The 22,916-nt window shown below is 27.8% G+C and overlaps 4 protein-coding genes across 12 annotated transcripts in view; 2 read left to right on the top strand and 2 right to left on the bottom strand.

Annotated features, from left to right (window-relative positions):
• Positions 1-11,804, top strand: part of LOC123294861 (erlin-2-like) — a 79,598-nt gene extending 67,794 nt beyond the window's left edge. The window contains exons 1-3 of one of the 5 annotated variants that reach the window (XM_044876037.1): positions 5,072-5,412; positions 11,393-11,559; positions 11,617-11,804. In XM_044876037.1, the coding sequence (XP_044731972.1) occupies positions 5,298-5,412; positions 11,393-11,559; positions 11,617-11,736 (402 nt within the window). In that variant the 5' untranslated portion in view covers positions 5,072-5,297 and the 3' untranslated portion in view covers positions 11,737-11,804. Of the gene's footprint in view, positions 1-5,071; positions 5,413-5,786; positions 5,843-6,028; positions 6,467-11,392; positions 11,560-11,616 lie in introns of those variants that run through there. The other 4 variants (XM_044876040.1, XM_044876036.1, XM_044876038.1 and 1 more) reach the window with 4 other exon arrangements.
• Positions 812-3,652, top strand: LOC123294857 (putative serine protease K12H4.7). Of its 2 annotated transcripts, XR_006535121.1 has the most exons (6): positions 812-927; positions 998-1,182; positions 1,253-1,533; positions 1,604-2,338; positions 2,418-2,598; positions 3,549-3,652. XR_006535121.1 is itself a non-coding variant. In XM_044876031.1 (5 exons), exons 2-5 carry the CDS (start codon positions 1,088-1,090, stop codon positions 2,525-2,527), a joined length of 1,221 nt encoding a protein of 406 aa, XP_044731966.1. In that variant the 5' UTR covers positions 812-927; positions 998-1,087; the 3' UTR covers positions 2,528-2,740. The 2 variants fall into 2 exon arrangements, 1 of the variants encoding a protein (XP_044731966.1); XM_044876031.1 differs by lacking the exon at positions 3,549-3,652 and having other exon boundaries at positions 2,418-2,740.
• On the bottom strand, positions 6,987-7,976 carry LOC123294862 (ragulator complex protein LAMTOR3-A-like). Its single transcript, XM_044876041.1, has 4 exons — positions 7,827-7,976; positions 7,724-7,758; positions 7,602-7,660; positions 6,987-7,537 (listed from the first exon to the last, which is right to left on the bottom strand). The coding sequence occupies exons 1-4, from the start codon at positions 7,833-7,835 to the stop codon at positions 7,266-7,268; spliced, it is 375 nt and encodes a 124-aa protein (XP_044731976.1). The 5' UTR covers positions 7,836-7,976; the 3' UTR covers positions 6,987-7,265.
• Positions 11,805-15,112: 3,308 nt separating the features above from the next.
• On the bottom strand, positions 15,113-22,916 carry LOC123295096. 4 transcript variants are annotated; one of them, XM_044876315.1, is made up of 4 exons: positions 22,754-22,916; positions 21,860-21,888; positions 18,663-18,746; positions 15,113-15,261 (listed from the first exon to the last, which is right to left on the bottom strand). In XM_044876315.1, the coding sequence occupies exons 1-4, from the start codon at positions 22,898-22,900 to the stop codon at positions 15,231-15,233; spliced, it is 291 nt and encodes a 96-aa protein (XP_044732250.1). In that variant the 5' UTR covers positions 22,901-22,916; the 3' UTR covers positions 15,113-15,230. The 4 variants fall into 4 exon arrangements, with proteins under 4 accessions (XP_044732250.1, XP_044732249.1, XP_044732248.1 ...); XM_044876314.1 differs by lacking the exon at positions 22,754-22,916 and adding an exon at positions 22,107-22,269; XM_044876313.1 differs by lacking the exons at positions 15,113-15,261; positions 18,663-18,746 and adding an exon at positions 21,179-21,506.

A 22,916-nucleotide genomic window follows, 5' to 3' on the forward strand; every position in this document is an offset into this window, starting at 1 on the left:
ACATCTGGAGTCTGAGGCGATCAACTATTAAGTTTGTAGGCCTTTGCGGGTATGACTATTAAGTTTGACTACTTTGCGGGGGTGACTATTAACTATTAAGTTTGAAAGCCTGACTCGGTAGAGGCGCTGAAACTCGTATACTACGATTTTACATTAGCTCATATGGGCTGCTTCTCCTCTACCCTATGCTCTTTGGTCCAGATAGGCGCTTTTTTTCCTGCTACTTTCTCCAATCAAGTTTCATGTTGTATATTCTTAATATGAACATACTTCTGCACTTGAAGCATTTATCGCAGGATGACACTATACTTAATGAGTTTTATCGACGCCAACTTTAAAACTTTATTTATTTTCTAGAATTTTTTTTTGTTTTTCTAAAATGTTTCATAAAACCACTCTCTGAGTTGAAAATCTCACTTTGTTGCCATTTTTAGTAAGTAGAAGTACTTGCATGTGCATATTCAAAGTTTCGTGAACTAATAAATAATGATCACATCGTGAGTATTCGTGATCCATCGGTTTACCGTTACCGCTAAATGTTAAATGTTAAATGTTAAATGTCATAGGTTTAGTTCAAATATTTTTAATATTTATTTGGGTTTTAATTTTAAATAAAGATTATTTCATTTGATAAATAAAAATTAGTTGAAACTGAATAAAATATTAATATAAAATTTAAAAAAATATTAATAAACTGTAATAATAAATATGAATAATAATAATAATAATATAATAATATATTTTTTAATAATTTGTTGTTTTTTAATACAAATATCAATTGAATGGAGAATATTTCATAAAGGACGTCAAATTGGTGGAAGTCTTGGAACAATAAAAACTATTCAAGACCAAAATTTACCTCAAGCACAATGGTTTGTGCAAATTTTAGATCATTTTAATCCAACAGATAATCGTACATGGAATCAGGTAAATAAATAGATAAATGATATGTAATTAAATTTAAAATAAATAAGTTGTTTATTGTTAATATTTATAGAGATATTATACAAATGAACAATTTTATAATAAAAGTGCAAATGTTGTATTTCTATCAATTGGAGGTGAAGGTGAAGTGAATGCAACTTGGATGGTAGAAGGTGCATGGATTGATTATGCTAAACAAGAAGGTGCATTATTATTTCAATTAGAACATCGTTATTATGGTCAAAGTAGACCAACTAAGTAAGTTTTAATTATAATTAATTAATTTAAATTTATTTTTTATATTTATTGATTTATTTTTATTTTAAAGAGATATGAGCATTAAAAACTTACAATATTTATCAAGTGAACAAGCATTAAAAGATTTAGCTGGATTTATAACTGCAATGAATCAAAAATATCAATTGATTGAACCTAAATGGATAGCATTTGGTGGTAGCTATCCAGGTTCATTAGCTGCTTGGTTACGTTACAAGTATCCACATTTAATTACAGGTTCAATGTCAGCATCAGGTCCATTATTAGCTAAACTTGATTTTTATGAATACTTTGCTGTTGTAGAGAAATCATTACGTTTAGCACATGTAAATGGTATGTAATTATAATTAAGTAGATAATTAATTATAATTTTAATTTATTATTATTATTTTGTACTTTTTAGGTAATGAATGTGTTAATAATATAATAGCTGGTACAAAACAATTAGATATCTTATTAAAACATAAAGATGGACAAAGTACAATCGATTCAAAATTTAATTTATGTGATTCAATAAGTGATTCTAAAATCACATCATTTGATATATCTAATTTATATGAAACATTAAGTGGTAACTTTGCAAATGTTGTACAATATAATGAAGATAATCGTATCAATTCTAAATATCCTGCTGCATCAAACATAACAATACAAACATTATGTAATATTATGTTAAATGATTCATTAGGTGTTGAATTAAATCGTTTAGCTTATATAAATACATTAACATTAAATGTTTATCAACAGAAATGTTTAGATTATAAATATAATAAAATGATTAATATATTACGTAATACATCATGGGAATCAGAAGCTAGTGAAGGTGGACGTCAATGGATGTATCAAACATGTACTGAATTTGGTTTCTATCAAACATCAACAAATCAACCACAATTATTTGGTAAAGAATTTCCAATTGAATTCTTTATACAACAATGTTTAGATATCTTTGGTAGTAAATTTAATAAACAATTCATTTTAAATAAAATTCAACAAACTAATATTGAATATGGAGCTTTAAATATTGATTTAACAGATATTAGTAATATTGTTTTTGTACATGGTAGTATTGATCCATGGCATGCATTGGGTATAATTAAAACACGAAATAATAAAACACCAGCTATTTATATAAATGGTAAATAAATATTTATAATTAATTAATTATATTTTATATTAATTTTATTTATTTATTTATTTTATTTTATTTTATTTAGGTACAGCACATTGTGCCAACATGTATCCAGCATCTTCTTTAGATTTACCACAATTACAAGCAGCTAGAATTCAAATTGGACAATTAATTCATTCATGGATTACAAATTAATTATTTACAATTTGAGTTTGTAAAAGCACGAATTTCAATTTTAAATAGAAATACACATCTTGAACGTTACAGTATGTAAACATTCTAAATAATTTTTGTTTTGTGATTTTTTATCACCTTTCCTCGTCGTAATAATTAGTTGTTATTAACAAAAGCAGGGCTTCTTAAACTTTTGTAATTCACGACCCCATTTATGATTGCGAGTTTCTTGACGACCCCATACAAATATAAAAGAAAAATAAATTAATATTTTTTGATGATTTATTTATTAGGTAACAATATACATATACATATGAAAATATATAAGTTTAGAATTCGTTTTGAAACATTCAAAAATCTAAAATTAAAAATTGCACAAAAAATTATAAAATTGTATATATTATAGTTTCAAAAATAAAAGTGAATTCTGACCGTCTTAATTCTCTCGAATATATTCAAGTAGTTGCGGGATAAGTATTAAATTAAAGTATAAGTTAAAAATTTAATGAGATGGATGTGCCGGTTTTTTATTGCATAACAAATCAAATCTTGGTGGAATGTTTGAAACTGCTGGACGTAAAACTTCAACATTTTTTATCGCTGAACGATATTGGGATTTAATATGTGTTAAAGCTGTTTCTTCAGCAATAATACCTAGAAATTTTGTTGACAATTATTTCTCGGGATTATTTCGGCTTTTAGAGATTGACAAAAATAAATTTATATTTTTTATTAATTCCAATAACATTTCATAATTAATAGTAAATGTTATTCAAGTTATTACAATACTTTTAATAGAAATGCAGGTACAAACAATCTTTCCGAACTAGAAGATTTTATGATATTTATCTACGATAATTGTTATTTTATCTTTATAACAATAATTTTACAAGTTAAAAAACATTTTCTGTTAATTATATTTTTACCTCTCGCGACCCCAGAATTTTGCTACGCGACCCCAAATAGGGTCGCGACCCATAGTTTAAGAAGCCCTGAACTAAAGCATTAAAAGTGGTGATACTAAAAATTTTTTTTTTTTTAGTTAAATTTTTAAATTTTTTTATCTCTATAGTAAAGGCTACCACAGAAGATGCAGCGGACCTCGATTTATATTGTTTTATATAATAAATAATCGTATTTTTCCTTTTGTATCATTTATTTTGATATGTTAAAAAATTTTATATAAAGCATTAAAAGTTGTGATATTTAAAGTTTTTTTTTTTTTCTTTTTTATATAAAAAATGAAAAAGTTTAATTATAAAAATATGTAAAAATTTAATAATAATAATAATATATGAATCAAATTGTATCTGTTAGAAAATTAAACATCACAATTAAATTAGCGATGTTTTGCTATGCCTACTTCATATGTGTGTTTCAAAATGGCAGGTTTGATAACGCATAGTCTGTCAATGTTTTGCTATTACAAATAATCAGCTGTCATACTACATATAACCTATGAATTAGAATTTCGAACGTGAATGAATTTCATTTAGGTAAGTGATTTATATTAATTAGACAAATATGATAATTAATTTAAATCTATTCAATTATTTATTAACATGAGTATTCAATTATTGTGGTTGTATTTTATTTTACAGTAATTTATAATATAAGCATAGCTTTTCTATTATGTGCATAGATGGCACGCAGTGTATCATTTTATTTTGACATTTTACGAAAAGTGATAATTTTAGTTTTAATTTTAATAAAAATTAAAACATAAATTTAATTTATCGGTTCTAAATATATTTATTTGTTTATATAAATATATATTTATAAAGCTTGTGTGAAATGTATCCTAATTTATTTAATAAAAAAAAGTTTACATGATAAATATGACGAAAAGGTAAGTGAAAAAATATTTATATTATATTTTATTATAATTATTGATTATATTAATTAATTATTTATATTTTATAATTAGACATTTTTACAAAGTAATTTTTTTTATTCAAATAGCTACACATTTTAGCTCAGACCATATTTGTATTTATTTTTCAGTCGGTAATTTAAAATTTAAGCATAGTTTTCTTATTATGTAGATAGATGGCGCGCAGTGTATCATTTTATTTTGTTATGTTAGAAATGTCAAATTTGTTTCATGTTCTTAAATGTGATGCTACTTTTTGCATTTTTTTAAATTACATAGATAAATTTAATAAAAATTAATAAATAAATTCAATGTATCGGTATTAAATATATGTATGTGTAATGTGTATTTATAAATATAGTTTATTTATATTCATTAATTTAATAAAAAGTTTACATAATAAATAGGCATGTCGAAAATATAAATAAACAAATAGTGTTATATTATAATTATTGATTATATTAATTAATTATTTATTTATTTTCATAGTATAATTTAGCTACTTTTTTACATAATAAATAATCATGATTTTCCAATTTTTGTTTTTTTTTTTTTTTTTTTTTAATCAACCTACACCAAATTAGATTCCCTCAGTTTTGATAAATATATAATACTTATAATTACATCGAGGTACAAACTCAAATTGACCTAAAAGTTAAAAGTTTTCATTTGTTCATGTTTAAATTTGTGGTTAATAAGTTGTATTAAATGTCAGTTGGATTACCCTCTGTAAAATGTCAATTTTTTTAATGATAGTGGGCAGATTACAAATTATGGTAAACATGACCATAGACAGCACCCACCATCGAAATTAATATTAGTTCAGCAAGTTTACCATAAATGGCATTTAAATGTATTTTGTTTTTGTAATAAGTTTTTTCACTGAAATAATTTTTAAAATTCATACTTTACTATGTTATGTTTTCTTTACTACAAATTATCAAATTGATTTTTCCAATCCTTTCTTTTTTATTTGCACATAAGGTGCAAATAATTCGCTATGTAAATGGAACAAACGAAACGAACAAAGAAGGTAAAAGTTTTATTTATACTAATTAATACCAGAAAAAAGAAAAAGGTTTTTAGGGTGAAAACACTAACTTACCATTTCCCTATCAGGTAATACTATTTCCCTTGTCAACTTATATTCTCCTAATACAAATGTTAAAAATTTTCATAATTTTTGGTGAAATTTGTCTTGAAAAATTTACCTTTTGAAAATGTAAAATCGCTATATCTCGAAAACGGTTGGTCCTAGGGCAAAAAGGACGAAAATTTTGTGCCACTCCTGAACCTCTTGCTTAGAAAGTTTTTCCAAATAACATCGATGAAAAATTTCCGGGAAATTCGTGAAAATGGAAAATTTTGTTTAAAAATTGATGGATTTTTTCTCATTTTTTTGTGTTGTTTGGCCAAAATTACTTCAATTTTCTTCAATTTGTATTAGGAGAATATAATGCCAGGTTAGTACACTAAGATTTTCAGCAAAAAGATTTTCATTTTCTTTTTTATTTATCAAAATATAAAAATTAACGATTTCATCCCTCTTTTAAAGTTCAAGTTCCCGTTCATTTCCCTTCTATTTATTATTCCTTATAGAGTACTGAAAGGATTACAATTTAAAGATAACATACAATTATTTATTACAGGTTGTCGAAAAAGACGCAGAAACCGAACGGAAAAAAGCAATAATCGAAGCTGAAAAAGTCGCTCAAGTAGCGAAAATTCAATACGAACAGAAAGTAATGGAAAAAGAATCATTACAACGCATAGCACTTATTGAAGATGAAATGCATCTGGCGCGACAGAACAGTCGAACAGATGCTGAATTCTATCAAGCACAACGACATGCTGAAGCGAATCAATTGTTATTAACACCAGAATATCTAGAATTAAGAAAATATGAGACTCTAGCACAAAATAGTAAAATTTATTTTGGTAATAGTATACCAAATATGTTTGTATCAAGTACGATGATGAATCATGAATCAAAACCATCCACAGCATCCACGTCAAGTGATGTTACCGATACCGATACATCATCATCAGGTCCAGGTCAAAAGACCAAATAATCAAATACTGTAAAACTGTACAAAAATATTAATTTAATGTTTATAAATTTTAATAATAAAAACAAAAACAAATAACCTAAATTTTATCCATTCCTAATCTTTAAAATCTTTACATTTCATTCTTTCCTTTTCAATTTCATTAATAACTTTTCTTTAAGGAATGTAAAAGTCTTCGTTCAGTCTGATCAAAAGTCAATTTGGTGTCTAACGATCCTGTTGGAAAAAATATTTGAAAAACGAATAAGTGTTTGGAACTCTGAATTTCTCAACGTTTTTCAATTGTCTTATTCAGATTTATTATTTAGTCTGAATTAGACAATTCAAAAACGTTTTTACTAACTTAGAAGTTCTACATCGATTAAACTGAAATTTAACAAGTTATACCAACAGCAGCTACAAACTTTGTTTTTATCTATTTTTGATCTTCGGCAGGGTGAAGGTTGAAAAGGAAGTTTAGGTATCGAATATTTGTACAATTGTAGGAAATGGTTTGAAGCAAATAAATAATAAAATGTAAGTAAAATGTTTTTTAATAAAATTATATAAAACAATTAATTATTAATAATTATAACAGGATGAATGTGGATCCTGGATCCTGGATCCTTAGAACACAACATCGAACGATCTAAATAATATTTATCTTATTTAGAAGTAAATCAAAGTGACTTCAAGACCTGCACTTTATTTTAAAAAGTATTTGATTGATATTCTTAGTTCACTTGTGTTTTTGTTTTAAATAGATCATAGATCATGGTGTGTTCTACGATCCAGATCCAGATCCAGATCCATAATTATATTACAATTTAGTTTAGTTTTAAGGTTCAATAACAGCAGTTTTTAAATCATTTAAAATCGGTTCAAGATATTCTTCTAAAGCAAGACAATGACCTGTGTTAGCTTCACTACTTGCAATCAAATTGATCACAAGCGGTAATTTATTGAATTGAATCACTTGATATTGGGAATACATACAAATCAATGTTTTATTTTTACCTAAACCAAGTTTACTGCCTTGATCCGAAGCTAACGCAAATGTTGAGAGAAATGTTGGACGTTGCGCTAGTTCAGGAACTTTATCACTTGTTACTAAAAAACATTCAACATTCAATCAATCAATCATACAAATCAATCGATCGACCTTTATTTATACCTTTAACAACTGGGACACCATCCCTATCCGAAATTAATATGCAATGCAATCCATGAACTCTAAATTTAATAAAAATCATTAATTCATTATTTATTATTAAATAAAACAAGTAATAAAAGTACCTGTTTAGTAACGTGTTCATGTACTTCTTTAATTCCTGTTCAATAAATTTAATACAAAATTAATTAATTTAACTACATTTATTGACGGGAAGACGTTACTTACTTCAACCATTTTAACGAATACAAAGTAAACTTTAAAAATATATTATTTAAAAAATAAATATTAAACTTTTATTTAAATAATTATTTAATTAATCATTAATCAATTAGTTATGTTTATGAATAATATGTCAAACTCTACAACTGTCAGTTTGACTAAATAATAAATTGAAACGGTTTTACCGACATTAGCTGATAAATCAAGTATTTATTTTAAAATGATAAGAAAGGATTGGAAAAATCAATTTGATAATTTGTAGTAAAGAAAACATAACAGAGTAAAGTATGAATTTTAAAAATTATTATATTAACAAACTTAAGATTTATTTAATTTGATGCAATGAAAACAATATAAATTATCAAATGAAACTAGTAGTGCCATCTATAGGAAACATATTGAACTAAAAATAATTATAAAAGCAGAGCCATCTATGGCAAATAGTTTGAACTATTTATTAACTGCGATAGTAATGCCATCTATAGCAAATAGTTTGAACTAACATGATCCGACTATAGTGACATCTATGGGTAATATTTTGAACTAACTGTAAACAACGTTGGTGCCATCTTTGGTGAATATTTTGAACTAGCAGTAAATAGATAGTTCAAACTATTTGCCATAGATGGCTCTGCTTTTGTAATTATTTTTAGTTCAATATGTTTTCTAAAGATGGCACTACTAGTTTCATTTGATAATTTACATTGTTTTTTTCAATGCATCAAATTAAATAAATCTTAAGTTTGTTAATAGAAATGATTTTTAATATTTATACTTCATTGTTTTTTGTTAACTGGTACAAATTTAAAAATAATAAATATATTTATTTATTTTTTTATTAATAATTATTTACATTAAATACAAATATAATAATTTTTATTATAAACTAACTAAACTAACATTTTACCTCGATTTATGGTTAAAAATGGTACTACTTTTTCCCTTTTCAACTTATATTCTCCTAATACAAATGTTAAAAATTTTCATAATTTTTGTTGAAATTTCTCTTGAAAAATTTACCTTTTGAAAATGTAAAATCGCTATATCTCGAAAACGGTTAGTCCTAGGGCAAAAAGGACGAAAATTTTGTGCCACTCCTGAACCTCTTGCTTAGAATTCCGGGAAATTCGTGAAAATGGAAAATTTTGTTTAAAAATTGATGGATGGATTTTTTCTCATTTTTTTGTGTTTTTTGGCCAAAATTACTTCAATTTTCTTCAATTTGTATTAGGAGAATATAATGCCAGGTTAGTACACTAAGATTTTCATAAAAAGATTTTCATTTTCTTTTTTATTTGCACATAAGGTGCAAATAATTCGCTATGTAAATGGAACGAAACGAAACGAACAAAATAAATAGTTAAAATTGTTTTATTTATACTTATAAAATAATACCAGAAAAAAGAAAAAGGTTTTCAGGGTGAAAACACTTACTTACCATTTCCCTATCAGGTACTACTTTTTCCCTTTTCAACTTATATTCTCCTAATACAAATGTTAAAAATTTTCATAATTTTTGGTGAAATTTGTCTTGAAATTGTTACATGTGAAAATTTTGTTTAAAAATTGATAGATGGATTTTTTCTCATTTTTTTGTGTTTTTTGGCCAAAATTACTTCAATTTTCTTCAATTTGTATTAGGAGAATATAATGCCAGGTTAGTACACTAAGATTTTCAGTAACAAATTATTTTGCCTGTGTTGATATTTAAGTTTCACTTGACGAATTTATAATGACAACGATAACTGAAATAATAATTATAATGTAATTCGCAAAAAATTTTAATAAATATAGAAAATAAGTCAGAAAAACTCTGAATAATTCTTTTGACATTTTTATGAAATACTTTTTTTAAGTATTAAAAACTCTTACTAACTCTTACTAATTCTTTTGACATTTTTATAAAATACTTTTTTTAAGTATTAAAAACTCTTACTAATTCTTTTTATAGCCTATAAATTTACCATTGAAAGTTTTAAAAAGTCGGAATAATTCTTTTTACAGCCTCAAAAAAATTATTCAAAACTTTTTTTAAGTATTAAAAACTCTGAAAAAGTCTTACTAACTCTTTTAGTAAGTTTTATTAACTCTGAATAACTCTTCATAACTCTTCTGGCAGCGGCCCAAAAGATGGAATAATTTCTACTTTTGACGTCTTATTAGATCTTATTCAGAGTTTAGAAGACTTTTTCAGAGTTTGTAAGAGAAAGTAAAACTTTAAGAACTCTTTGTATGACTTTGTAACAGTTTATTTTTTCCATAAGGGTAGGCTACTTTTCATTTCGATAAAATGTATGGATCCCGATAGATTTGTTTTAATTTTTAATAGAGCAAAGAATTGATATGATTTTTTGTATAAGTAGTGGTAGTTTAAGGGTCAAAAATTACATATTCTAATTTTTATCCCGAAAAAATGCACGGTTCCTATGGGATAGCATACAGGAACCGTGTTTTTTATTAAAGAGTTTTGTAAAAGTTCGTGAAATAGATTTTTAGCGCATTTTTCTCTAGAAGGCTTGATTAAATTATACAGTGACGATTAAAACTCCCAAAATCTCTAATCGCGGGTAACACTACGGGGCGCAGCTAGTTATTATATAAAGGTAAAATGTGGTTTTAAGGTAGTTCACGCATAAAATGAAAAGATATTTTTTTCACCATTTGTAGAATGAAATATTAACAATCAAAATTAACATGTATATTTCTCGAAAATGGTTCTCACCATTTTCTTTAAAAATAATGTATTATTCTGGCGAATTTTTTGATAACAAGAAACGGTTCTTGATTTGTTAAAAATGTAAGCAAAAATAAAAATTAAAAACAATTTATAAATTTATATGTCTAGATACAATGTCTTAGTATTGTACAATGTTGTCAAAATGGTGTACGCATAAAAGAGCATGTTTTTATGAACTTGACTACAACGAGTGAACTATCTTAAAATTTGAAAATGAGTATTGAATTGGCATGTTAGACTAGGTCGCGTTAACTATTTAGTGAGCAGTATTTGCTACCTTCTGACGGCACTTCGGGCCTTTTTGGCTTAGAGATTTCAATTCAAGATTGTCCATGATTGCTTCGAAGAATTGAATAACATAGTCAGGCTATTGTGAGTACTAAGTCACTCAGGCATAATAGGGGATGTAGCTAGCAGGCGCACCTCCAAATACTTCTCTCACCTGAGCCTGCTATTATTATAGCAAGATGCTCCGTAATTTATCGAATCAAATAGTGGTTACAGCAAGCCCATTTTGATTACTAAGATTTTGCGCAGGGTATGTAACAGACAAAATTGTCCATAATCACAGTCATGGTCATAGACTGACTAATACAATTGAGAAGGATAGTTCGTCTTTTGACAGGACGTTGTCGGTTGAACTACCATCTTCATAATCATAAGATCTTAGAAAATTTAACTTGTAGGATTTGTTTGAATGATGATGAAATCTACATGTGTATTATTTGCTCTAATTATTTGAGAGTCAAAGTATAATATTTGGTCCGAAACTTTAAAACCTGGATCCCGGGACAAAGAGCTATATTTTTTGTTAATTAAAAGGTTTTTGTTTCAGGAGCAGCTCCAAATACATCTGCAGCAGGTTACGCGCCAACTCCTGTAGCAGCACCAATACGACCACCTCCAAATATTCCAATATTAGCTGCCGGTTCACAATTACCAAGAATGCCAGTTGGGCTATCGCCAAATATAGGCCCATCAGGAGCTTCAGATCAAGAAAAGGTACAAAAGGTTTATTTAAGTAATGAATATTTATTTAAAATTGGATGATTGTTTTAGGCTACTCTTATAATGCAAGTGTTACAATTATCAGACGATCAAATAGCTATGTTACCTCCAGAACAACGTACAAGTATTCTAGTATTGAAGGAACAAATAGCCAAAAGTACACAACGTTAAATGAAGATCTACTGGGCTGACTAAATTATATAATTTTATTGTAAGCTGATTGATTTATTAATAAAATGTTCGATTTAATATTGAAATAAATAATAATTGTTCGCCAACTTTTTAAAAATTTCAACCCTTTTCCGCCTCCCCTCTTTATACACTACCGTCATCGATCGTAAACCATATAATCGTCGAATAAGGTACATTTTTATGTTTCTTGAGCTTTAATTACTTTCTAAATAATCCAATGTACGAAAATTTGAATAATTTTATGATTGAATGACTAGCTTCTTAAGACATTGCCCCGAGAAACCATTCTTCGTATACGATTTTATTCAAAAATTATTTAGGGATCCGATTTTTATACTTTTTGGGTCAAAATGAAACTAAAAAATCCTTTTCTAAAACGAGAAGAAAAAAAAAACTTTTCTAGAAAAATCGAAATTTCTCATTTAAACAAGTAAAAATAAGCTATTGGCTGCATTCATTGTTGAAATATTCTGTGTAAACAATGTTGAATATTAGTGCTTGTATTATTTTTAATAAATTAGGGATGTTAAAAAGCCTAACACATTTATGGCGGTTTCATTTATTTTAGTTTTGAAAACTTCGGAAGTTTTTCGAGGTATTTTCTTGAAAATTTTTGTTTCGAAGTCGTCTTGTGGAAGATTTGAAGCTACCTACAAATTTTCAATTCTATCTTTTATAGTTTTGGAGAAAATGGAGCTCAAAATTTCATCCAAAGTCCATACAGGACACGATGATGCAACATTAGAACGCTTACAAACTGAATTGGAACCTAACATGATTAAAATAAGTTGTGATCCAAATAAGGTTCCAAATTGGTTAAATGTAAATAAAGTAATGGTACCGGATTTTATTGCAAGAGATCCGTGTAAGCAACCTGTATGGGAAATTACCGGTGCTGAATTTTCCCAACAAGGTGTACATACAGCGGATAAAATATCAATACGATTTCCTCGTGTTACGAAAATACGTGATGATAAAAATTGGGAAACTGCAACATCTTTACCAGAATTACGAGAATTAGTTGAAAAATCTAAACAACATATGGATGACACGTTGTTCGAAAAATTACAACAAGATACATCATCGAAAACTTTTGATATTTCTAATACAGTAACACCGAATTTCGATGATGTTATTGTTAAAAATTCGAAAAAAGTTAAAAATGATGAAAAGTTAAAAGATTCGAAAAAAATAAAGTTAGAAGTAAATAATAATGAATATTCGAAAGAGAACTTAAAAGCTTCCATAAAAATAAAGTTAGAAGAAAATGCAATAAAAAAGGATGCAAAGAAAAGAAAATTAAAAAATTTATTGCAATCACCTTCGAAAATTATTAAAACCGAATTTAAACAGGCACCTAGTCAACCATTTCCAGATGTCTTTTCGAATATCAAACTGTTTGTATCAAAAAGTTTATCGAAGATTGAAAATAAAAATACTTTGTTAAGATATTTTGTTGCTTGTTGGTGGTACAATCTGTAACAAACCTCAAGAAGCCCAATATGTTGTACATGGTGAAAAGGAAATTGATAAATTATCTAAAAAATATTTACCAATAAATACAGCTGTCCACGTTAACAATAAATGGCTTATGAATAGTATATTTAAAAAGAAAATTCAACAGCCTCATTTATACATGGTTACTTTAACAAGCTAAATTAGTGGCTATTCGTTGTGTGCGTAGTCATGGTAGGGATAATAAAATCGATGCCAGCGCTTCCAGTGAAAGGGGGCTGTTATGACTAATTTGCAGTTCTTTACATGTTAATATTATAGAAAATGTCAAATTAAAATTATTGAATCCATTCAATTATATATGCATCCATACAATTCTATAATTAAAGTAGTGTATCGTTGTCATGGAAACGAAACTCGCGCACGGTGCGAATAGCTGTTTGTTTCTATTAGAAATTTGCGATGTGCAGTCTTTAATTAACTACACAGCTAACAAGACTACAACTAAAATTTCGAGTTAATATGAAAAATGTTTTTAAAATCGATCTCTTCCTTAATTTTGTATGAATTTCATTCACGTTTTTATGATAAATTTGAAAGGTATACAAGGTGATTCATAATTATATCGACAAATTTCATAGTAACGAAGCGTCTTTGTACCACCATTTTTGGATTGAAATGTTTATTTTAATGTCCCCTACAATAAAGGTTTTTTTGTCAGTATCCGAAGTTTGAATTAAAATGGTAATATTTTAAATTTTGAAAATAGTTTTTAAAAGTAAACGGCGGGATACAGAATTATTGTGTTATAGGGGCTCGTATTTATAGTTCTTACTGAAATCATTCTTCTCAGTGGAAAAAATGAAAGCATTGGTTAAAAGACAAATGGGTACACCAAAGGATCGAGTTGTCCCAACTTAAATTCTTTGCCATTTTATTTATTCAGCAGAAATATTGGTATTTAGTAAAGAGGCTTATCAATATTATAGAAATAAATAAATGCAACCAGGAGGCGTATTTAAATCGAATGGTAATAAAATTAATTGTAAATAAGCAATTGCAAAAAACTTAAGATTCTATTTTTATAAATTTTAATTTATTTTTTTAATATTGTATAAAACCGTTTTTAGTGTTAAATTATATGTATTAGTTTTGATTTTTATAATGAAGATTTTTCGTGGAGAAACAGCGATTTTGTACGTTAAAGCATGGATGTGAATCGTGGGGTACATGAAATACATCATGTTTTATTTATTACATATTGTACGACTTATCATATCCTCATTTATTCGTTTTACATAACTATTATTATATTTTATCAATGATTAATAAGATTAAATGTTAAAAATTATTTCGATAAAATTTCCTCAAGAAATTAAAAACAATGAAAATCTGAAGCTTAGTGTACGTCTAGTAGTTTAATCTTCCGAAAATTTAATGATATTTAATTAAAAACTCACAAACTATCAATAAAATACGAAAACGTCCAAACAGTATAACAATTAACAGTTACAGTACTTACCCTGTAAAATTATATTATTGTATTTATTTACCTATCAGTGTTTGAACTTCAATTTTTCGAAAAGGAAGCAGTTTTTTTACTAACTCGTGGGTTTTTTCAAATTTTAGATTAATACGCAGTGGATAGGATCTACCTTTAATGACGTATTATTTATTAGGTGACAGTATGACGAAGGAGGATAGAAGGATTCATAAATGCGTAGCGTATTTTATTATCGGACTATTTTTTGGAGAAATTTATTAGGATTACGCCAGCTAAAATGGTGAATTCCTGACTCTTTCACTGTAAAGTTTAAAAAGCCACGAACGTGCACGTTAAGCCTAGTATTTAGGAATCCATAGGAGTCATCATATGAAGCAAATCACTATCTGCTTCGAATTCTAAATGGACTACAAATCTTTTTATTATGATCTTATAGATTTATTTTTTGTGTATTGATATTATGTATAATTTAGTAAAATTTTCTAATTTCTACCTTTTAGCTTTTACTTCTTCATTACTTTCGTCGCATTCGTCTGACGATTCTTCTGAAAATCAAATAGCTTCTTTTAATTAATAAGAAAAATTTAAAAAAAAATATTTTTTTCATGTAATTCTACAATTGAAAATTGTTTTTCTAAATTATAAATTCAAACGCCAGTGACGTCAAGACATCGTTTTAGCAACGCCACCCACGGAGAAATGGTAAAATAAAATGCAAAATGATAAATGGTTTGGCTAATTAAACCATGAAGACTCTAATATAAGGAGATTTAACTCTGGGTTTTGAGTGGGCATGCATATACGCATAGTATAGTATACCATAGCATAGTATAGTATAATTATTATAGTATATGTGAAGTTGCGTAGAACTAATACGCATGGTTGTGAAATACAATCAGATCCGCCAAATTCAGATAAGCGAATTTACAAGTGCCGGGCGTATATGAGCCCAAAAAAAAAAAAAAAAAAAAAAAAAAAAATAATGGATTCATTAACTGAAGCTAATAAAAATTTGTTTCAAGCCATTTCTACATTTTTTAACGAAAGATTGGAATTAAACGAAAATAAAATAATGAACGAGATGAAGGAATTGAAACAAATGAACCAACAGCTAAGTCTAGATGTTCTGAACTGGAAAGGGTAGTTGAGTCACAAAATGAAACAATATTGCAAATGGAAAAAAAATTAAATGACAATAATTTGATTATTTATGGGTTAAGTGAGAGTCCCGATGTTGAGGAAGATGTTGAAGAAAGCGTTTTAAAAATGATTAACTCAAAACTACAATTGAATGTGAAAAGCGAAGATATTCAAAAATCTTATAGATTAGGAAAATGTGTCACAGCATTAAAGCCCGGGCCTATTCGTATTCATTTAAATAATAATAAGATTAAAACTCAAATTATAAGAGAACGAACTAAATTAAAGGGTACGAAAATTTTTATTAATGATGATTTGCCCAAGATATTAAGAGCAAGGGAAGCTGAGAACAGAAGGAAGCGGCAAGAAAATTATAACGAAAAATTTAATACCCAAAGATCTAAGCGACCCATACCTCAATCATCGGAGGAAGGGGATGAAGTGAATAGAATTGTTCAAGAATATAAAAAAATCAATAGCACCAACACTTCTGGTAAAAAAAACTTAAAGATTTAAATATAGTTTTTTGGAACATAGAAGGCATCAAAAAGAAGCTTTGTAATAAAAATGTTAGTGAGTATTTAAAAAAATTTAGTTTTATTGGATTAGTAGAGACGTGGTCAAGAGAGGGAGAAACTTTCATATTAGATGGTTTTGTAGGTGTGTTTAAAAGCGGGGAAAGAAAATCGGGTAAAGGCAGATATCCAGGAGGCTTAGCAATTTTTTATAGAAGTGAGTTTTGCAAGAATGTTAAAGAAATCAAAAGCTCTCTGAATGGTGTTTTATGGGTATTAATTGAATATGATGGAATGCAACTACTATTAGGGGTCATTTACCTTCAACCAGAAGATTCTCAATACTCTGAAAATAATTTTTTTGTCTTACTTGAATCTGAAATAGTTTCTCTTATTCAGTCACACCCTAATGCTAAAATCATCATCGGTGGCGATTGGAATGCTAGAATAGGGAACGAACCAGATCAAATCAATCAACCTGAAGAATTTTTTAGTGTTGAATACACCAATAAAATCATGATTAAACCGAGATGCAGCAAGGATAAATACAAAAACAAATACGGTGACAAATTTCTACAGTTTGTGAAAGACAATAGTCTCATAATATTAAATGGAAGAACTGAAGGTGACCGTGAAGGGGAATGGACATATGTCTCAAAGAACGGTAGAAGTGTGGTTGACTACGTTTGTGTAACTGAAGGTCTGTGGGGGAATAATCTGAGTATGAATGTGGGAGAAATGATTGAGTCGCTGCATTTTCCCATAGAAATTTCACTAGTTATCGAGGAATGTAATTATCAGGCTGTAGACACCTATGATGCTAAAATCCTCACTAAATATAGATGGTCTACCCAATCAGAATCTAGCATAAAAAATAAAATCAGTTCTTTAGAATCCAATATCTACCTTGTTGGCATAGAACATATGATTTACGAAAGTAAAATAAACGAGGCTGTCATAGTATTGCAAAAATGGATGAACTTTATTTGTAAGGAAATTGAAATTAATTATCATCATAATGCATATCTTCCAAAATCAACTCATAGTAAATGGCACGATGCAGAATGTAAAGAAAAAAGGAGAGAAGTTAAAAGAAATCTGAGAGCAATGAGGAGATTCAGGCATAATTTTAACAAACAACTCTATTTAACTAGTAAAAGTGAGTATACGCTATTATGTGACAAAAAAAAACAAGACTATAAAAATGAATTCGTGTCAAGTATTAACGAGGCTCTCAGCAAAAACGATATGAAGGCATTATGGAGAACTATTAATAGTGACAATTGTAAAAGGAAAGAAATGAATATTAGGGGTAATATAAATTCTGATACATGGGTTAATCACTATGTTAAATTATACGGAGAACGGAGCTTTCTGGATTCTGATGCGCTTAATATAAGTGAATCGGAAATAAGTGTTGGTGATAGCAACATTCAGATAGACAACAACGATATAGAATGGGTGATAAATTCTATTAAAACAGGTAAGGCTGGAGGAATAGATGGTGTCCTTAACGAGTGTATTAAAATTGCACATAAGTATTGCCACAAATTTGGCAGCTATATTACTTAAACTCTTTAAGGCTATGATGCAGAATAAACAATTCCCGGAAGAATGGAGCACTGGACTAATAGTGAATATTTATAAAGGTAAGGGTGAAATAAGTAGCACAGGAAGCTATCGAGGGCTAACCCTCACACCCAATATTAGTAAATTGTATACTAAGTTATTGACTAACCAAATGCTCCAATGGTGTACGAAAAATAACATAATTAATGAAAATCAGGCTGGATTTCGCCCTGGGTATGAAGTTATGGATAACGTATTGGTGTTAAAAAGGATTATCGACCGTAATTTACTTATTAAAAGATCAAAAATCTACCTTTGTTTCATAGACTTTGAAAAGGCATTTGATAGCATTGATCGTGGTTTACTATGGAAAAAGCTATCCAGCATAGGTATGGCGAAAAAAAAAAAAAATAAATAAAAATAAAAATATGAGCCCATCGAATGCATTGCCCGAAATCCAGAGTTAAGTCTCCTTCTCGTATAGTCTTCATGAATTGTATTTTACCATAAAAACAAACTGAAAAATATAAATTTAGCGTGATTTCGATTGAGTCACAGCCTCCACGGGTGTAAATAAGTCACTACCGTAATGATAATTAATAACAAAATGGAATTATTAATTTAAAAAAAAATTACTTTAATATACTTTAGATGAATTATTATTTCATTTATATATGAATTTGTGATTTAAAAAAATAAAAGATAATTCCCGAAGGCCTTACATTTTCTGGGGTGGTGATTCCTCGTAGTTGACGTTCATAGTTGCCGCCCTTTTAGGCCTAATGCTCTTCTTTGGTATATTAAAGCTGAAAAATAAGACAAATAAGTACTCTCCATATTTACATACGACTTAAGAAAAATATAAACACACTGAGTGATCCATTAAAATACAGGGTGACTCAGTTTAATCGATGGACCCAAATATCTTCTAAAATACTTATACTACAAAAAAATGTTTTGTAAAAAAATTATTTAGATTAAAATGGGTCATCATATTCTAGCGTCAGATTTGATCTGTGTCTTCTGGATACTTTAATAGTTAACTCAGGCCCTTAAAAATAGAAGATAGAACAACACTTTAAATTATAAAGTTGAACCTCATAAAAAAACTAACAAATTTTGTTTAAAACATTTTTTCCAAAAACGTTAGCTTTCGAAGGAAATGCGACTTAAAAATATGTCATTATTCCATTTAATCAAAAGAAAATACGCTTAAAGTTTATCGATAATTGTAGGTTAAAGTGATGGACACAGGCGAATATCCTCAATTGACCTTGACCTTGACAACTTTTGTTGCAGTTAGTTTGTTTTCTTTCGATTAAATGCAATAATGTCATATTTTTAAGCCGCATTTCCTCCGAAAGCTAACTTTTTTGGAAAAAATTGGTTAGTTTTTTTATGAGGTTCAACTTTCTAATTTAAAATGTTATTCTATCTCCTACTGTTAAGGATCTGAGTTAACTATTAAAGAATCCAGAAGAGACTGATCAAATCTGACGCCAGAATATGATGTCCCACTTTAACCTGAATAATTTTTGTACCAAACATTTTTTTGTAGTGTAAGTTTTTTAGAAAATATTTGAGTCCATCGATTAAAATGGATTACCCTGTATATCTTATTTTGCATAGAATATTTAAAGTTAATTTCCTAAAAATTTGTTCAAAATATCAAACGGTATAGTTAACATTTCAATCAGCATTTTTTTCTAATGAAGGAAAATTTTTTGTTTGTTTAAAAGGAACTTAATGAGAGTTTACTTTTTAAAAATTATTTTTAAAATTGTATACAGTTTTTTGCAATTTGGAATAAACGCAACCGACCAAAACCCAGATGTATTCGACTATAATACTGTATTGTTCGACTTTAATTCCCCCTCTGTATCATACTGTAGACTACAGGCAACAATGCAACATACCGTTTGGAATACTACCAAATGTATAATTATTATTTTATATGAAAATTATTCATTGTATCTTATAGTTAACATTCTGAACTATCAAAAAAGTTCAAAAAAACAAGACTAGATGACGTTACGTGTCGCAAAATTTAATTTTTTTTTCAACGGACAGTATTTTTGAAAAGTGCTCTTCGGCTGTGAGTTTAATAAATAAAAATTTATATTTTTACAAGTGTTTTTGTTATTTTTTTTGTTTGATTGAAGAGGTAAGTGTTTGAACTTTATTATTTATTATTATTTCTGACAAGATTTTATATTTTTACGAGTGTTATTACACGATTACAGTTTGTTGCCCGTAGGCAACATTAGACGAACAGCGTAGTTTTTTTTATAAATTTACATACACTATTTACAGATGTTATTATTAGTTGCAGAATGTCTCATAAGCGTTCTATTAGTGATAAAGACATTGCTGCTATTCTGGGTGCAGATAGTGATGATGACTTTGATTTCGATGATGACAGTCTCGAAGACCCCGACTTTGCACTAGATTTCAGCGATTTTGAGGATATAGTTTCAGAGATGGATATTGATGGAAATATTGAAAATGTCAACGGAATCGATGTTTCAACTGTTGCATGGAAGGACAATAAAGTTGTCACCCTGGCGTCTACCTTTGCTGGTCAGAAACCCGAAACTGATGTTCGTAGATGGGATAAACACAGTTCAAAATACATAAATATAAAGCGACCCAATGTGGTAGGAGAATATAATCGGCATATGGGTGGTGTTGACCTCCTTGACAGCATTATGGGCATTTACAAGATACGTTTGAGAAGCAAACGGTGGCCAATGCGTCTGTTTTACCATTACCTAGATTTAACGATGGCCAATGCTTGGATTTTGTATAAAAGAGTCACTAAATACAAAGATCCAAAATCAGCTTGCTTATCATCTGCAGATTTTCGTTTGGAGGTTGCTGTGACCCTCTGTAAACTGGGTACAAAACCTAGTACATCTACTCGGCGAACACTGGAAAAAGAGATCCAAGCAAAAAAGCACAATGGACCTGCTCAACATGTGCCTCCAAAAGCGGTTCGCCAAGACCAGATTGGGCACTGGCCACAATGGTCTGATAAAAAAATCAGATGCAAACTTCCAAAGTGCGTAGGATTTACCCATAACGTTTGTGAAAAATGCGGTGTCGCATTATGTTACACAAAAACTAAAAATTGTTTTAAAAACTTTCATTTATCGTAAATTGTTAATATACGATAAATTTTGTCCACTAACCTCAGTGTTGCCTGTGGGCAACACTCCCTATTTTTGAAATTTTTTCAATAAATATTCAAAATATAGAAAAATTAAAAAAATACGTATATTTTATTTTTATGTCATTATGTCAAATCCATAGATATTTCTAAAAAAAATTTTCATGAGTGATAGAGGGTTAATAGTTCTTTTCCTTTTTCTTTGACAAGTAAACTAAATGTTGGTTCTGTTAAGATTGTTCGTCTAAAGTGATTTCTTAACGATTGCCATGTACGTTCCTTTACAATTTGTTCCAGTTCCATTCGTTGCCATATTTTGTTACCCATTACTTGGTTTTCATATTTATTTATAAAAATATATTTTAAAATTTCTCTTTGTTCCCACATTGTATATGACCTATCAAATTAATTAATCATTAATCAATCAATTTAATCAATATCTGAGCTGTAATATTGATTTCATTACAATAATTAAAATAATAAATTGAAACCGTATGGAGGGAACAAGTATTAAAAACTATTCTCCCTTTTTTAGCTTTTAAAATATTAACCTATAAAATTGAGCGTATTTTGTTTTATTCAAGAACAACTACAAGTTTTTCGCTATCTCCACTAACAAATTTGTAATCTACGTAAAAAATAAATTATTTAAGTTTTTTTTTCCTGGTTTTTATTAAAGCGCGCTAAAGTGCAGATATAATTTATTATTAATTGATTAGTATTGATTGATTGATTGATATTAATACTTACTTGGATTTTGTTTGTCTCGTATCCAGATCCTACAACAAATACAGATTTATATGTGTTATGTGTTTTAAAATTTAATATTTGTATCCCTACATGATATGATAATAATTAATTTAAACACTAATTTCATTAATTAATTAATAATTATGTTTCTTCTTTATCTTATGTTCAATGTATTTATTAAATTATTATATTTAAGTTATTAATAATGCCACTAAATTAAATAAATAAATAACAAAACTTAACTTACTTTCATTCTATCGTTTTTTTCTTCTTCTATTTCATTTCTATTCTGTGAATTATCTTTATCTTTATCTTCATCTGCATCATCAACAAAACCTTCTTTATAACCTAAATTGGGTTCTGTATGATTTACCCATTCTCTTATCATTTCCATTTTACTTTCATTTGTTTTTTGTTTATTATTATTATTAATATTAATTATATTTTCTAATTTATTTAAATATTCTTTATTAAAACGAATAATATAATTATTATTATTATGTCGTTTTTTAATTAAATTTGTTTGGCATGATTTATCTAACATTTTATTTGAATTCATAATTTATTTAAAATGGTGACTGATTAATTTACAGATTCACAGATAATGAGATAACTAACAACTCTTGTTTGTATCCAGAGATAACCACCTATATTTTGTTTGTCTCGTATCCAGATCCTACAACAAATACAGATTTATATGTGTTATGTGTTTTAAAATTTAATATTTGTATCCCTACATGATATGATAATAATTAATTTAAACACTAATTTCATTAATTAATTAATAATTATGTTTCTTCTTTATCTTATGTTCAATGTATTTATTAAATTATTATATTTAAGTTATTAATAATGCCACTAAATTAAATAAATAAATAACAAAACTTAACTTACTTTCATTCTATCGTTTTTTTCTTCTTCTATTTCATTTCTATTCTGTGAATTATCTTTATCTTTATCTTCATCTGCATCATCAACAAAACCTTCTTTATAACCTAAATTGGGTTCTGTATGATTTACCCATTCTCTTATCATTTCCATTTTACTTTCATTTGTT

The sequence above is a fragment of the Chrysoperla carnea genome, chromosome 3 (assembly GCF_905475395.1).
Source record: "Chrysoperla carnea chromosome 3, inChrCarn1.1, whole genome shotgun sequence".
NCBI classification, from domain to species: Eukaryota; Metazoa; Arthropoda; class Insecta; order Neuroptera; family Chrysopidae; genus Chrysoperla; species Chrysoperla carnea.